Source organism: Muntiacus reevesi, chromosome 1 (assembly GCF_963930625.1).
Source record: "Muntiacus reevesi chromosome 1, mMunRee1.1, whole genome shotgun sequence".
Classification (NCBI taxonomy): domain Eukaryota; kingdom Metazoa; phylum Chordata; class Mammalia; order Artiodactyla; family Cervidae; genus Muntiacus; species Muntiacus reevesi.
This window is the reverse complement of record NC_089249.1, coordinates 11,639,064-11,654,045: the sequence shown is the minus strand read 5'-3', so window position 1 is coordinate 11,654,045 and position 14,982 is coordinate 11,639,064. Positions and strand designations below refer to the sequence as shown.

Sequence of the window (14,982 nt, the reverse complement as noted above, 5' to 3'; positions counted from 1 at the left end):
TTTCTGCCCTCTCCTGATCACCCTGCCACTTCCACTGTGTCCTGGACTGCCGATTGGACAGGAGTTCAGCAGTCACACGGTCCAGTCCTGCAGCCAGGACCCGCATCTCAGCAAAATGGGTTTTCCAGTCAAGCTTGTCTCCTTTGATGTTTAGGAAATGAATTTCCCCCTGTGACAATTGACTCTGCCTCTGGACTACATTGATTTTTACGAGGAGCTACGAAGTGCTTCCTAACAGCTTTGTCACACTGGTTCAGTTTGTGCCCTTGGGATCCTGTGGAGCCAGTCCCTGCCCTGTGTAACGTTTCTTCTTCTTTAGCGGTCGGTTAGGTACTTCACTGCACCCTCGTTTGATCCTCTCAGAATGAACTTTAGTTTCTATTACCTTAAAGTGTTTCAGCTGGGATTGAGCACTATTCCAGTGTGGTTCAGTCTTCAAAAAGATCGGGACTATTTCTTCACTGTTTATCAAGTGCATACTATATGCCAGATGCAGAAGTGAAGAGATGGACAGAAATCCCTGCCCTCATCAAATTTACTTCTTGGCCCGGGGCTCAGACAACTGATAGAGCGTACAGGTTAAATCCTATAGTTTGTAGACGGTGAGTGCTGTGGAGAAGAACAGGACAGGGGAAATTGGGGGGCGGGCAGGGCAGACTCCCCGAGGGGGTGATTTGATGAAAATTGGAAGGAGGTGAGAGAGCCTGCCACACGAGTCTGTGGGCAAGCGGTGCTTCTCCATATATGCCCTGTATACACGGTAAGCGGGACAGCCAGTGGGAGGCCCCTGGGGCAGGAGTCTGTCTGACACATGCGAAGAAGGGCAGGGAGGCCAGTGTGGCTAGCCCAGAGTGAACGAGGAGAGAGCAAGCGATGAGCCAGGGAAGCAACAGGCACCCAATGGCACAGGCTTTTGCCTTTAAATCAGAGTGTGTTGCGGAATCAGTGTTGGAGGGTTTTGTGATCTGACTTACGTCCCAGAAGAATCAGTCTGGCTGCTGTAGTGGGAACAGACTGAGGAAGGGCAAAGGTTGTAATAATTGAGGTAAGAAGGAAAGGGGCTTGGATCAGTGTGGTGGTGAGAAGTGGTTAGGCTCTGGACATTTTGAAGGTCAACTCAATAGGGTCTCCTGATGGGTTGGTGTTGGGGAATATCACCCTTATTCTAAGCCCTCTCCTGCTTAAAAGCACAGCGTTAGGAGGAAATTCAGTATGGCCTTAGCATTACTGACTCATCCTGAACTCGCTGTCAACTAAAACGCCCCTAAGTCTTTTTGTAAAACTTAAATTTACTAACTCAAATACCCATTTTATTTAATTTTTTTTAATTTTGATTTTTCTTCAAAGATTCCTTTTTAATTTATACTTGGTTTTGTTTTGTTGCCCAGTTAAAGATCTTACCTCTGTTTATTTTGCTAGATTTGACTGATGGCTCTAAACAGTCAAGGACTTTGGGGGGAACCCTTGCTCTCTTACCCCAGGTAATAGCTTCTCTGTTGAATTCCTGTAAGCCCACACATTCCACAAGCATGACTTCTGTATCTTCCAAAACCTTGATGGATTGTTGAACAAGACAGAACCTATAGCAGACCTCCAAAACCCCTCTCTGGGTTGACTATAGCTTTTATAATTTTATACTCTCTGGTCAGAATTGGTTATAACCTGCCTACCTTGAGATCTAGTCTCTGTTGACCCATAAAGATGACATGAGGTGGTGTTCAGCTGCCTTCCTGAGATTATGAACAAAGACATATTGTGCAACTCTTCTAATTGTCTGATCGACCAGTATTGTTGTTGTTCAGTTGCTAAGTCATGTCTGCCTCTCTGCGACCCCATGGACCGCAGCACGCCAGGCTTCTCTGTCCATCACCAACTCCCGAAGCTTGCTCAAACTCATGTCCATCAAGTCGGTGATGCCATCCAACCATCTCACCCTCTGTCGCCCTCTTCTCCTGCCTTCAATCTTTCCCAGCATCAGGGTCTTTGCAATGAGTCGGCTCTTTGCATCAGGTGACCTAAGTATTAGAGCTTCAGCTTCAGTATGAGTCCTTCCAGTGAATATTCAGGGTTGATTTGTTTTAGGATTGACTGGTTTTATCTTCTTGCAGTCCAAGGGACTCTGAAGAGCCTTCTCCAGCACCACAATTTGAAAGCATCAATTCTGTGCTGGTCAGCCTTTTTTATGGTTCAACTCTCACATCCGTACATGACTGCCGGAAAAACATAGCTTTGACTATATGGACCTTTGTCAGCAGAGTGATGTCTCTACTTTTTAATACTCTGTTTAGGTTTGTCATAGCTTTCCTTCCAAAGAGCAAGCATCTTTTAATTTCATGGCTGCAGTCACCATCCGCAGTGATTTTTGAGCCCAAGAGAACAAACTCTGTCACTGTTTCCACTTTTCCTCTGTGTGTTTGCCATGAAATGATCTACCAGTATAGAATCCACCTTATCAGCGGGGAGAGACAGATGGGGACAGAGTGAAGTGTGTATCTGATAAATTTCTCCATGATGGACTCATGCAGTTAGCCCCCAGTGCTTCCATTAAAGATAAACAGTATACTGTGAAGACCTTCTCCAGCACTCACCAACTATATTTTTATGGTATATTTGAGACTCTTGCCCAGGGTTGACCTCCATCTTGCAGGCTATAATCTGTAGACCCTGCTTTCTGTGTCTGTTTTGAGAATGAGGATTACAGCCTTCTGACCTCCTGTTTTCCGTGGTCCCCAGATGTCAGCAGGTTGCTGATTCCATTTGTCCCTATCACTTGACACCTCTCTCCTGGTCGGCATGCATCATCATCGTCCTTGCTTGTGCATGCTTAGTTGCTCAGTCATGTATGACTCTTGGCGACCCCACGGACTGTAGCCTGCTAGGCTCCTCTGTCCAGGGGATTTCCAAGGCAAGAATACTGGAATGGGTTGCCATTTCCTACTCCAGGGGATTGTCCTGACCCCCAACTTAATCTGCTCTAATCACATTACCTGATGAATCACAGGAGTTCACGGTGACTCTGGGGGAATCCCTGGACTTACAGTGCCTCCCCACGTCCATCTATCAATAAATGCCACTGGCCTGGCTTTCAAGGGCCCCTTCTGGTTGCCCTCTTTTCCTCGTACCCACCACTCCCAAATGTTTTACTCTTCGTCAAACAATTTCATTTTTTAAATGAAACTTGTCGATGTTTGATGTTTGGTCCTACCTCTGTCATTCCTGTCAATCTTTTCATTTCTGTTTCCTCTGCACACCGGAGCCTGTCCTTCAGTACTGCAGAATTACAGTGGGTTATAGTAGCTCCCCTTTTGTTGGATGGGTTAATTTTGTCTCCCCCAACTACCTTTTCTTTGAGACCATGTATTATACTGGTTTCAGTTCAGTTCAGTCGCTCAGTCGTGTCCGACTCTTTGTGACCCCATGGACTACAGCATGCCAGGCATCCCTGTCCATCACCAACTCCCGGAGTTTACTCAAACTCATGTCCATCAAGTCAGTGATGCTACTCAATCATCTCATCCTCTGTTGTCCCCTTCTCCTCCTGCCTTCAGTCTTTCCCAGCATCAGGGTCTTTTCTAATGAGTCAACTCTTTGCATCAGGTGGCCAAAGTATTGGAGCATCAGCATCTGTCCTTCCAATGAATATTCAGGACTGATTTCCTTTAGGATAGAGTGGATTTCTTTGCAATCCAAAGGACTCTCAAGAGTCTTCTCCAACACCACAGTTCAAAAGCATCAATTCTTTGGCACACAGCTTTCTTTATAGTCCAACTCTCACATCCATACATGACTACTGGAAAATTTGACAGCTCTCAAAATGCCTTGTACAGTATCCTGCCAGACATCATGGTTAAGTATTCATTAAAATCATGCTTGTTTATTGTATTCTCTGTTGTAGTTGAAGATGCCCAGGCTGGAATGTTTAAAGGAAACAGCAGACAGACAGTTTGGAGGGGCTATTTGGTATGTTGCTTTAAATTAGCTGTATTTTTGCAATCCGGTAGAATAAAAGCGTGAGAAATAAAGCTGTTTTACTTTGAGAGGCTTTTTAATGTTTACTTTTCCTGTAAGCTTTCCAGTACTAGTATTGATTTAAATAATCATACCATTCTTGTTTTGAAGCTTGTGTGATGCAATAATAGATCTTTCCTAGTTTTCTCAGCTGTAAGTTTTCACCAGCCTTATGATGTGGAAAGTGAGCTGTATTTTTCCTGTTCTTATTTTAGACAACAGATAAGGAAGCCCCTGGGCTAGTGCTAATGCCAGATTTGGCTTTCCTGAGTGGATTCCCACCGACATTCAAGGAAACCAATCAACTAAAAGCAAAATTGCCAGAAAATCTTTCTTCTAAAATAAAACTGGTAAGAGCTTAGAAAATAGAGCAATTAGTATAGCACATCCCGTTTAACACATCTTCTCGGCAGCCCCTTCCGTTATATTCATAGTACAGCTGGCGATAAGACGCAGAGGGGGAGTTCCCCACTGGTCCAGTGGTTAGGACTCTGTGCTTCTACTGTTGAGAGTGCAGGTTCAATCCCTGGTTGGGGAACTAAGATTCAATAAACTGAGTGGTGTGGCCAAAACATAAACCAAAAAACCCAAATGAAGCAAAGATGTTCTCCAGTCTGTCACATATGCTGTCGTAAAGACAGCCTTTTATTTGTAGAAGATTCTGGCTTTTTTATTCTTAATTTTTTGCTCTTAATTCCAAATGTTAGGAGTCTGACTTGGATTGTAGGTTTCCCAGGCAGAATAAGGATTCATTTGTTAAACAAAGGTGCGTCTGTGTGAGCCAGGTGCTGTTACCTCTGCTGAGAGTGAGCCTGGAAGGAGGGATGGGGGAGGCCCAGCACGTGTTTGCAGGCACACACAGGCCCCAGCCTGCGGACTTGCTTAGAGCTTCCATGGACACAGGGCAATGCTGCAGGTACTTGGAAATTTGATACTGGGAGCCCTTCGTTCCTTAATAGCTAGCTGAGCCACAAACAAATATATAGTATTTATACACGTTAACTCTTCACACCTGAACACCGAGCCCATCCGTGAGAGCTGACTTTGGAGGCTGTGACATGCGTTAACCTTTCTCGTCCTTAGAGCCGTGTGTCTGACTGACGTAGCGCACAGGTCGTGTGGGTGTGCAGTCCTTGGGACCTTCTGTCAGGACGCCTGCTGTAAGGTTGTAAGGATGGATGCTTCCTCCCTCAGGATGGAAGGCATAAAGGTCTTGGCTCAGAGTTTGCTAGGCTCTGCTCCTGATTTTACAAAGAAACGTTCTCTAAATTCTGCCAGTTTTTAGCTTCCTGCTTTCCCCTCTGTCTCCTGTTGATGTCACTTAACAATGGGGAGGTGAAAGGATGGAGGTGGAGGCAGTGCGGGGAGAGCTGTGACTAGGGGCTTTTTGAGTTTATGTCTGGACCCTGTTTTCTCTCTGCCTGTCCTAGTTCCCTTCCTTTCCTTTCCCCTTAAGTGTTTCACTGTTTTAAGATGGTTTGTATTACCTTTGTAAATACCTTGGTAATATGAATGACACTTCTGTCTTTTCTTCATATTTTCCCACATAATTTTCTTTCTGGTACCTGGAAATACAGTAATGCCCAGCCCGATGAGGGTTGGGTTATTTCTTAATCTGTAGTTTTTTCTTAAAATAAATAATTATATTCCTCCTTCCCCTGAATTATTTTTAGTGTTGATTTGGGCAGATAAACCTATAGATCAGCATTTATTCAGCTTCTTGGCTTCCTAGCTGTTAGTTGTACGGGTGTGGACGTGGTTATCTGTACTTTTGACCAGCGAATCTGCTGCTGGGTGGGCGTAGCCTGCCAAAAGATCCAAGTCGTGGTCACCTCTTTGGTAGGCTAGTTTGGGGCAGTGAGCAGTGGTGAGTGCCAGGAGAGGCAGGGAGGGCAGGACTTGAAGGAGGCAGTAGAACCCCAGGCTCTGTCCATGGGGACGCCCCCTCCTCCGCCACTCACCCGGCTGGAGGTTGATCTGGATTCCCCAGACCTGTCGTTGTAGAGGCTGGCACCTCCTGGGGGATCCAGCCAGGTATTCACAGTATTTATTGCAGCTCATTGTCACAGTGCCAGCACCTGTGATTGGCTTCAGGAATAAGGGCTTCTGATCTTTGGAGGCTCAAGAGAAAATGAGAAGGAGGAAGCACAGAAAGATGGTGGTGTCAGCATTCAAGCCTGGTTCTCCAAGGCACTGTCTTTCTTTGGGTCCTACTTCCTGGTTCTGTTATGGGCACCCTGAGAATGAAGTTTCCAACCTCCGGGTTCCCAGTCTAGCGTTGATTAAACACCTGCTATGTGCCAGGGACCGTGCCAAGGCTAACCAAGCGAAACCAGCCCATCCACTGCTGCCACAGCCCAGAAAGACATGCAGGTTCCCCAGGTGCCTTGGCCGTGGTGCCAGTGATGAGAATGGTTCCAGAACCGTCTGGAAGCCCTCAGCCTGACCCGCTGACTTACTAGCTCCTGGAGGACACGGAAGGAAAAATGAAAGGGGAAGTGGATGTGAACCAGTGAAGATGGACATGGTGACATTAACCACACTCAGAGCTTCACGGGAGAAGTAAGATTTGGGGAGGGAAATGAAAGCTCAGTCTGGGGTAACACGTTGGAGGTGCCCGGTGGCACGTGGAGGAAGGGTGAGATGCCGGCTCCTGTTGAGGACCTGAACGGTGAAGCGCTGTGCCTCCCCAGGACCCTCCGGTGGCCTTTGCTAAGGCCCGTGACCACCAAAGCCACCTCGGGCTCGGTCCTGTCCCCGAGACCCTGGGCGGGCCGCGAGCATCTCAGGACAGGTCCTGCCTGCTCATCTTGTACGCTAGTGATCACCTCTGGGCCTGGCATTTAGGGGGCCTTATTGAGAGAATGAGCAAGAAGCAAGACTCTGCCACCTGCCATATACAGTGTCCTGGGATGTAAAGGGAACCGTTTTAGTGGAATGATTATTCAAAGAAGTCTTTTAGTTTTTTGATGTCATGATTTTATACATCCAACAACTTGGCCTTCATCATCTTGTTTAGTGAAAAAGAAGGTAAGATTCCCTTCTTACCCCCATCAGGGGAAGTGGGAGTTAGTTGAAAATGGTTTTGTTTGCAAGGTGATAGATTCGAATTCATGAAAACTCTTCTGTGGACTATAATCTTAACAAATCAAGCACTCTTCTCTGATGAAAACTTTGTAGTTTGAGATACTGGGTTGGCCAAAAATTTTGTTTGGGTTTCTCCATAACATCTTAGGAGTTCCCTGGTGGGCTCAGATGGGAAAGAATCTGCCTGCAATGGGGGAGACCCAGGTTTGACCCCTGGGTGGGGAAGATCCCCTGGAGAAGGGAATGGCTACCCATTCCAGTATTCTTGCCTGAAGAATCCTATCATCTTAACAGAAAAATCCAAATGAACTTTTTACCCAATACCTTGAGATGTGAGTCCTTTTGTGGTCTGATTAATTACCCTCTAATTTTGCTGTAGAATTTTTTTTTTTTTTAATGTGATGGACTCAGAATTCAACTTTTGAGAAATCAGGTTATCATGGTCTTTAAAAAATTTTTTTTATTTTATACTAGCATATATCCATGGTCTTTATTTTCAGCTTCCTCTAAATCATTTTCTTTTTGGACATTTTCATTCATGGTGACTTTTTCATTTTTTGGGGGGGGGGTTTGTTTTTGTTCACTTCAGCATATGTTGGAGCAGAAGGTCTTCCCCGAGCTGTCAAGTAAATTCTCACCTGTGGTTGAATTAAGTGATGCTGGTTGCTGAGTGGGTGTGCAGAAATGGAGGACATGCACTTGTCCTCAGGCTATTTTGGAGGCAATGTATGTGTAAATGTAGTGGTCAAGGAGCAAAACAGGATAGTATGAGGTTAGCTATCAAGGATGAGTTGGCATTTTAGAGACAAGAAAGAAAGATTTGCATGGATCAGAGACAAGTTTCCAAAGAGTTAGGAGGCTACACGGGACCCTCGAAGGCTGATTAGTTATTGATAATTTGTTTCTGCAGGAAGGACAGTGTGGGCAAGGTGGGAACAGCATACCGTCTGACTTGGACTCTGACCCCTCAAACCACGATACGTTCATGGTCGTAGTAAATGGTAGTAATATTTGTACTAATGCCCCCGTTTCCAGTGATTTCCCTGAAGCCATCTTGTGTGCCTTTTAAAGCATACACAATTTTGTTTTGCAAACAAAACCATTTTCAGGCACCCTTTATTTTGGTTTTGTTCCTCATGTGAGCATTTTGGTAGATTAGACCGGCACCTCTGAAACTGATACAAGTTTTAGAAAACCACTAGGACATATTAAGACCTAGTTGCTCTGAGTTCTAAAATTACTAAAAAGAGCTAATTTGTTTTTCAGTTGCATTAGCTGGCACATTTTTTTCCCCTAACCTCACACTACCATCTAAAGGTGGATCAGTCACATCATTCTAGATAATGTTATTGTAACAAACATCCTAAAGTCCCAGTGGCTTAAAAAATAGCAAAACTTCATTTCTCGGTCTTGTTACATGTCTGGCTATGGGTCTGCAGGGGGTGGGTGTAGAAGTTGTTCTGTCTTGGAGAAACTTGTAATTTAAAGAATTAAGACTGGCTTGTAATTTCAAGTAAGCAGTTATATATGGAACCAGCTGACCCACAGGTTCCCAGGCTAAGAACTCCAGCCTCAGGCACTCACCACCCTGCGGTTTCCTTACACCTCCTGTCTCTTCCCCTGAAGAGTAATTAAGGCGTCTGGGGTTAGGGTGCCACCTCGCGGCCAACACAGGCTCCTTTGCACCACTCAAGACTTGACATATTTTTTCTTCATACATACAAACGTTCCTTTAAGCTCTTTAGTTTTCATCTCTTTTCCAATTTTCCATCTCTTAGACAAATCCCTGGGAAATTTCAAAGTAGTTTTCTAGAATAAAAGCAGCTTGAGTAGAAGAGGTTAATAAAGGGTACTTTCACTTTCATAATTAGGCTTCCCTGGTGGCTCAGCTGGTAAAGAATCCGCCTGCAATGCGGGAGACCTGGGTTTGATCCCTGGGTTGGGGAGATCCCCTGGAGAAGGGAAAGGCTACCCACTCCAGTGTTCTGGCCTGGAGAGTTCCATGGACTGAATAGTCCATGGGGTCGCAAAGAGTTGGATAGGACTGAGTGACTTTCACTTTCCCAGTAAATTTAAAATTAATTAGGATATTGAAGTACGAGATTTATTTATCCTGGAATAGTGATTTCTGCACTCCAGGGAGCCCTGTGAGGTTCTGGGAGTGTCTCTGGGCCGGGAGGCTGGGGGAGGACAGGGAGACTGTTAGGTACTTGGAACAGACAGAGGACGCTTGCCCGCGTGGCCCGCCTCCCCTCCCTCTCCTGGAGTGAGGCAGGACAGTGACAGCGGCCTGAGCAGGTCTGTGGTGAGCGTTGTGTGTGCACCAGATACTGTTAGGCCGGAGAAATTGATCAGCAAAGAGGACAGCGCGCGCACACGCACACACACACACAATTTGCAGTGGGACTGAGTGCCTACACAACACAAAGGGGAAGAGAGAGAAATGAAATTCTAACTCTGACCTCTACTTTTGGCCTACGTAAACTCGGGAGACTTTGCAGGGTGACCTAAACATAGGCATGTAGCACATGCCAAAGCTTAGTGAGCCCAAAGTAATTTGTGTTTTCTCTGCTTTTTTTATTTTTTTAAATTTGGCTGCACCTTAGTTGTGGCACCTGAGATCTAGTTCCCCGACCAGGGATCCATCCTGGGCCCCCCGCATTGGGAGCAGAGAGTCTTAGCCACTGGCCCACCAGAGAAGCCCCTTGCTCTGTTCTGTAAATTGAGAAGGCTAAAAATTGAGAAAGAAATTGACCCTACGAGGAAAGCCCGTTCGCAGTAGGGCGTTGCTGTCCTAGATGAGTGGTCTTCAACCGTCTCCCTGCTCTTTGAGATCTGAAAGCCTCTCTTCACAGGAATTTGTTTGACACAGAAGTAAAACAACAACAAAAAAGACGTACCGAGGGTGGTGTGGACTCTGGCCGAGGTGGGGAAGGGTGCTTGTAAAATGTGTTGCTGTGTGCGATGGCCCCTCTTGGGTTTATGGCTGCTTCGAAAACACTGCCCCCACGGCGGTTCTCCTGTGCAGGCGCTTCAGGCAGCCCCGCCAGGGCTGGGTGTGAGCCCGGGCGCCGTGAGGCATCTGCCGACACACGTGCTCGCCCCCGCCGCGGCTCCATCACCCTGCAGGACTTGCCCCACCGCAGGCAGCCGGGCGGTGTTCTGGAACAGGGGCCTCAGACTGGTGACCAGACGTGTTTTGTTTGTATGCGTGACAATCAAAACTGTACGAGCCACCACTGAAAACTGGGAGATTCCACGTGATACCGGGGATTCCGGCCTCTCCAGAGATCTGGCTGCCTCTGTCCCTATGGACTAGTGGCTGCCTTTTTCAGGTGGGGCCTGAGATGTCCCACTTGTCACAGCCCCCAACGCTCTCCTGCTTCTAAATAGCTGGTCTGTTGCATTCATTTGGGAAATGTGTCTGGCCTGTGTAGGTTTTTCTCTCCGCAATACTGGCTTGCTGTTTCAAATATGTATATGAAATTTTTAATCTTTTAAATATATGCAGTATATATTTAATGGGTACAATAAACAGCACATAGTATAGTTAGTACACAATATGTAGTATATATAACATGTTATTTATATTTAAGATCAAGGACCAACTGGGCATTTAAAGGTGTTTTTGTTGTTCAGTTTTCCCACATGTAACTCTCCTATTATTTTATAGTTGCAGTTGTATTCAGAGGCCAGTGTAGCACTTCTAAAGTTGAATAATCCCAAAGATTTCCAAGAACTGAATAAGCAGACGAAGAAGAATATGACCATCAATGGAAAGGAACTGACCATAAGTCCTGCATATTTATTATGGGATCTGAGTGCCATCAGCCAGGTAAGGAATGCAGAGATTCTTTTAGAACCCAAACTGAGGGTTTTGATTATTAAAGATTTATAAGTCATTGTATTAGAAGAGAGCTTCCCAGGTGGCTCATGGTAGAATCTGCCCACCAATGCAGGAGATGTGGGTTCAGTCCCTGAGTTGGGAAGATCCCCTGGAGGAGCAAATGACAACCCATTCTAGTATTCTTGCCTGGAGAATTCCAGGGACAGAGGAGCCTGGAGGGCTACAGTCCATGGGGTTTCAGAGAGTTGGACATGAGTGAGCACACACGGACATATTAGAAGAAGGAAGAGGACTTACAGAGGAGTGACTTGATTCCCTGTCACTGCCATTGGTTAATAACTAATTGAAATGACCCACATTCAGAGCCAAGAACCTTTTCTTTAAAAAGGTGTATGAAAGAAATGCCGTTTTTGTGTTGTTTTAAATATACTAAGTGTTTTGCATTATTTTCAAAGTTTAGAAGCTGGATGCAGTCTTTGAAAGTTTGCTGGAGTTCCCTGAGGACAGAGGGGACAGTCAGGAGGGGCAGTGTGACTTAGGGATATTTTATATCTTTCTGTGCCCCATGCTTTTCTCAGTCTAAGCAGGATGAAGATGTCTCTGCCAGCCGTTTTGAAGATAATGAAGAGCTGAGGTACTCGTTGCGATCTATCGAGAGGCACGCACCGTGGGTTCGGAACATCTTCATTGTCACCAACGGGCAGATTCCATCCTGGCTGAACCTCGATAATCCCCGAGTGACGATAGTCACGCACCAGGTAGAGACTTGCCATGTGTCACAAGGCTGCAGTTTCCTCTTCCGTCTTTTCCATTTCTTTGTCTGGTCCCTCACTTCATCTCCCGACTTTCCTCTCCTCCACATCCACCTTCCTTTAATCCTTCCAGTCACCTCCCTAGTTTCTTTCCAGAAACAAAGCAAAACTCCCTTCTCACTCCCCTTCCGTCTTGCTTGTTTGTGTTAAAAGGATGTTTTTCGAAACCTGAGCCACTTACCCACCTTCAGTTCACCCGCTATTGAAAGTCACATCCATCGCATCGAAGGGCTGTCCCAGAAGTTCATTTACCTGAATGATGATGTCATGTTCGGGAAGGACGTCTGGCCAGATGATTTCTACAGTCATTCCAAAGGTCAGAAGGTGCGTAGCTAAGAGGTGCCTGGTCTAGGAATCACTTAGAAGTTGTGGATGGGACGTAGGGAAATCAGTGTATGTATCATATTCAGATTTGTCCAAGTGAGCGTTTTTGAGTGCTAAGCTCAGGAGAGGTAACAATCAGGGAGTGTGAAAAGTTCCTACGGCAGGAACTTTGCTTCCTTATGTTCTCAACACCCAAACCCACCCTGTATGTTTTCTGCTACTGCAACAGCAGGAAAAGCAAAATCCTTGGAAATTATTGTGCTCACCATGTCAGCAAAACACGGAAAGCAAATTTAGCTCAACCTAGTGCTTTAAAGACATGGATGAAGTGTCACTGAAGGCAGCCGGTCCCACTCTGACTTTAAGGGGCAGGATGGAAAAAGCGGTCCTGAGCACAGATATTATAGGTGTCAGCTGTGTAGGCATCGCCATCTTGGGAGTGAGATGAGCTTGGAAAAGCAAGTAAGAGTTAACCAGATGAAGAAAGCCCTTCCAAACAGCTGGACAGTACAAAGATGTAGAGATGTTAAAAGTTTTCAGAAATGTTAGGAAGTAACCGTATTGCAGGTCAGGGCTTCCCAGGTGGCGCAATGGTAAAAAACCTGCCTGCCAATGCAGGAGGCACAAGAGATGAGAGTTTGATCCCTGGCTTGGGAAGATCCCCTGGGGTAGGAAATGGCAGCCCACTCCAGTATTCTTGCCTGGAACATTCCATGGACAGAGGAGCCTGTCGGGCTACAGTCCATGGGGTTGCAGGGAGTCTGATATGACTGAGCAACTGAGCACATACCACGCATGTAGCTTGTCAGTTGTTTGGAAAGCAGAGTTGTTCACAGCTCCAGATGCTGTGTGGATTATTCATCACGGCCTCACGGGTGGAGGCGAGGACACTGAGAGGTCATCCGCGCCCCTTTTCAGCCTCGAGATGAGACGATACATGCATCCCCTCAGGAGCTGAGAGCAGCATCAGAGAAGAGCAGTGACTTCTTGCAGACTTCCCACCTGCACGCTTTTGTACTTGGACTTAGGTCTGGCGTGTTGCTGCTCTATCTAACAGCAGAGTATTTATAAGCCTGTGTTGTAAGGCTAGACCTGTAAGCCTGCTTTCCTCCAGTCAGAAAAGAGGGACTGTGCCGGCTGAGACCTGTCGGCAGGGCGGGACCCAGAAACCACCACAGGGTGGCCCTTTCTGCAGGCTCCATTTGCTTTATTTCTCTTTCAAAGGAGTTCTAGCTTGCGAGTGATAAGTGTCGGAAGTCGGAGACCGCTTCATCCTCTGGCTTTGTCCTAGGTTTATTTGACGTGGCCTGTACCCAACTGCGCTGAGGGCTGCCCAGGATCCTGGATTAAAGACGGCTACTGTGACAAGGCTTGTAATAACTCGGCCTGTGACTGGGACGGTGGTGACTGCGCTGGTGAGGGTGTGCTCAGCTGTACCTTGTCTGTGCTGTTGGGATTCATCATTTGTCATCATTCTTGGACCTGTGACCTAGTTGATTCATGTTATCCTTGTTGGGGGCAATTTCCCATGTGACCCTGCATTTGCAAATGCATTTTATTATTCAAAAATATGAGAATCGATCCTACCCTTAATTATGTGAGCTCAAGAGCAAGAGTCCCTCACTCTCACTGGTTTTTGTAGGAGTTCATGGCCAGTGGCTGTCAGCAGATTGCTCTAGGTCAGCAACGACTAAAGAGACTCGGAAGAAATGAACAGTCTCATCTACTTAGCACCTCTCCTTCCTGTCTTGTACACTGATATTTGGACTTGTCGAGGAAACAAGTTTTTCCTTTATTTATTGCCTTTCAGTTTATAAAGCCTTTAAACTTAGAAGGCACCCTTCAGTATCCATTTAAATTTCTCAGCCGCCAGAGGAAAAGAGAGTAGGTGCAGATACTGCCGTCCCTAGTCCACGTGAGGAAGCAGGTGTGGGAAAGTGAGGAGTATTGGAAGAGACAAAGCTTTGTGCTTCAGTCAGATCTGTCAGAGGCACTTTTGAAAAATACACACTGCTGCAGGCAGAGAATGCAGCCGCGCAGGAGGGCCTGTGCCGTCCGGAGAGCTCGGCCTCTCGCAGAGCGGTGATGCTCGGGCAGGGGGCTGGCGCCTGCATTAGGACGTGCTCTTGTCCGTCCTCAGAGTCCCCGTGTTCAGCATCATGTGCTTCTCCAGACACATCTGCATGTGTCCCCAGGAGCACACCCCAGGCCTGGTCATCCCACACCAGTCCACTGTCAGCTGATACCCCTTTTTAGGTGGTCTCTTTTTAAGCTACATAAAATCTTCTATTGAAGAGCAGGGTGAGCCTTTCCTGGTAGAAAGTCGTGCATCAGTCTTGATTGAGAACTAGGAGCCCTTTTGTTCCGAGACTGTAAGCACCACATGATTCTCTCTCCTCCTCCTCCTCCAGGTAACAGTGGTGCCAGCCGCTACATCGCAGGAGCTGGGGGCACCGGAAGTATCGGAGTCGGACAGCCCTGGCATTTTGGTGCTGGAATGACCGGCGTCTCTTACTGTAATCAAGGATGTGCAAATTCCTGGTTGGCCGATAAGTTCTGTGACCAAGCCTGCAATGTCTTATCCTGTGGGTTCGATGCTGGCGACTGTGGGCAAGGTATATTTACTGCCATGAAAACATATTTAGAATAAGGGGATACCCGTCCTTGATAAATAGAGGGTGTTTGGATCACTTTTATTATTTAATTATTCTCTAGGTAGCCCTTTCCCAGCCTGAAATCCAAACGAGTTATGAGCTACAAGAGAAGATCACAGATCCTTACAAAGCCATAGACACTGAAGCTGCATCTGTTCCTGTTTTGGCTATAGTCTGCTTTTTTTCTTAAACTAAGCAGATTTATCTTAGTTGAAAATATACAGTGAAGGTTTAATTGGGGAGCAATAAA

General features: G+C 46.4%; 1 protein-coding gene across 2 annotated transcripts in view; it reads left to right on the top strand.

Annotated features, from left to right (window-relative positions):
* The window catches only part of GNPTAB (N-acetylglucosamine-1-phosphate transferase subunits alpha and beta), a 79,882-nt gene that overhangs the window by 45,660 nt on the left and 19,240 nt on the right, over positions 1 to 14,982 (top strand). The window contains exons 6-12 of one of the 2 annotated variants that reach the window (XM_065937764.1): positions 3,896 to 3,960; positions 4,224 to 4,358; positions 10,769 to 10,930; positions 11,521 to 11,700; positions 11,908 to 12,078; positions 13,370 to 13,493; positions 14,490 to 14,693. In XM_065937764.1, coding sequence (XP_065793836.1) covers positions 3,896 to 3,960; positions 4,224 to 4,358; positions 10,769 to 10,930; positions 11,521 to 11,700; positions 11,908 to 12,078; positions 13,370 to 13,493; positions 14,490 to 14,693 — 1,041 coding nt within the window. The remainder of the gene's footprint in view (positions 1 to 3,895; positions 3,961 to 4,223; positions 4,359 to 10,768; positions 10,931 to 11,520; positions 11,701 to 11,907; positions 12,079 to 13,369; positions 13,494 to 14,489; positions 14,694 to 14,982) is intronic. The other variant, XM_065937773.1, reaches the window with a different exon arrangement.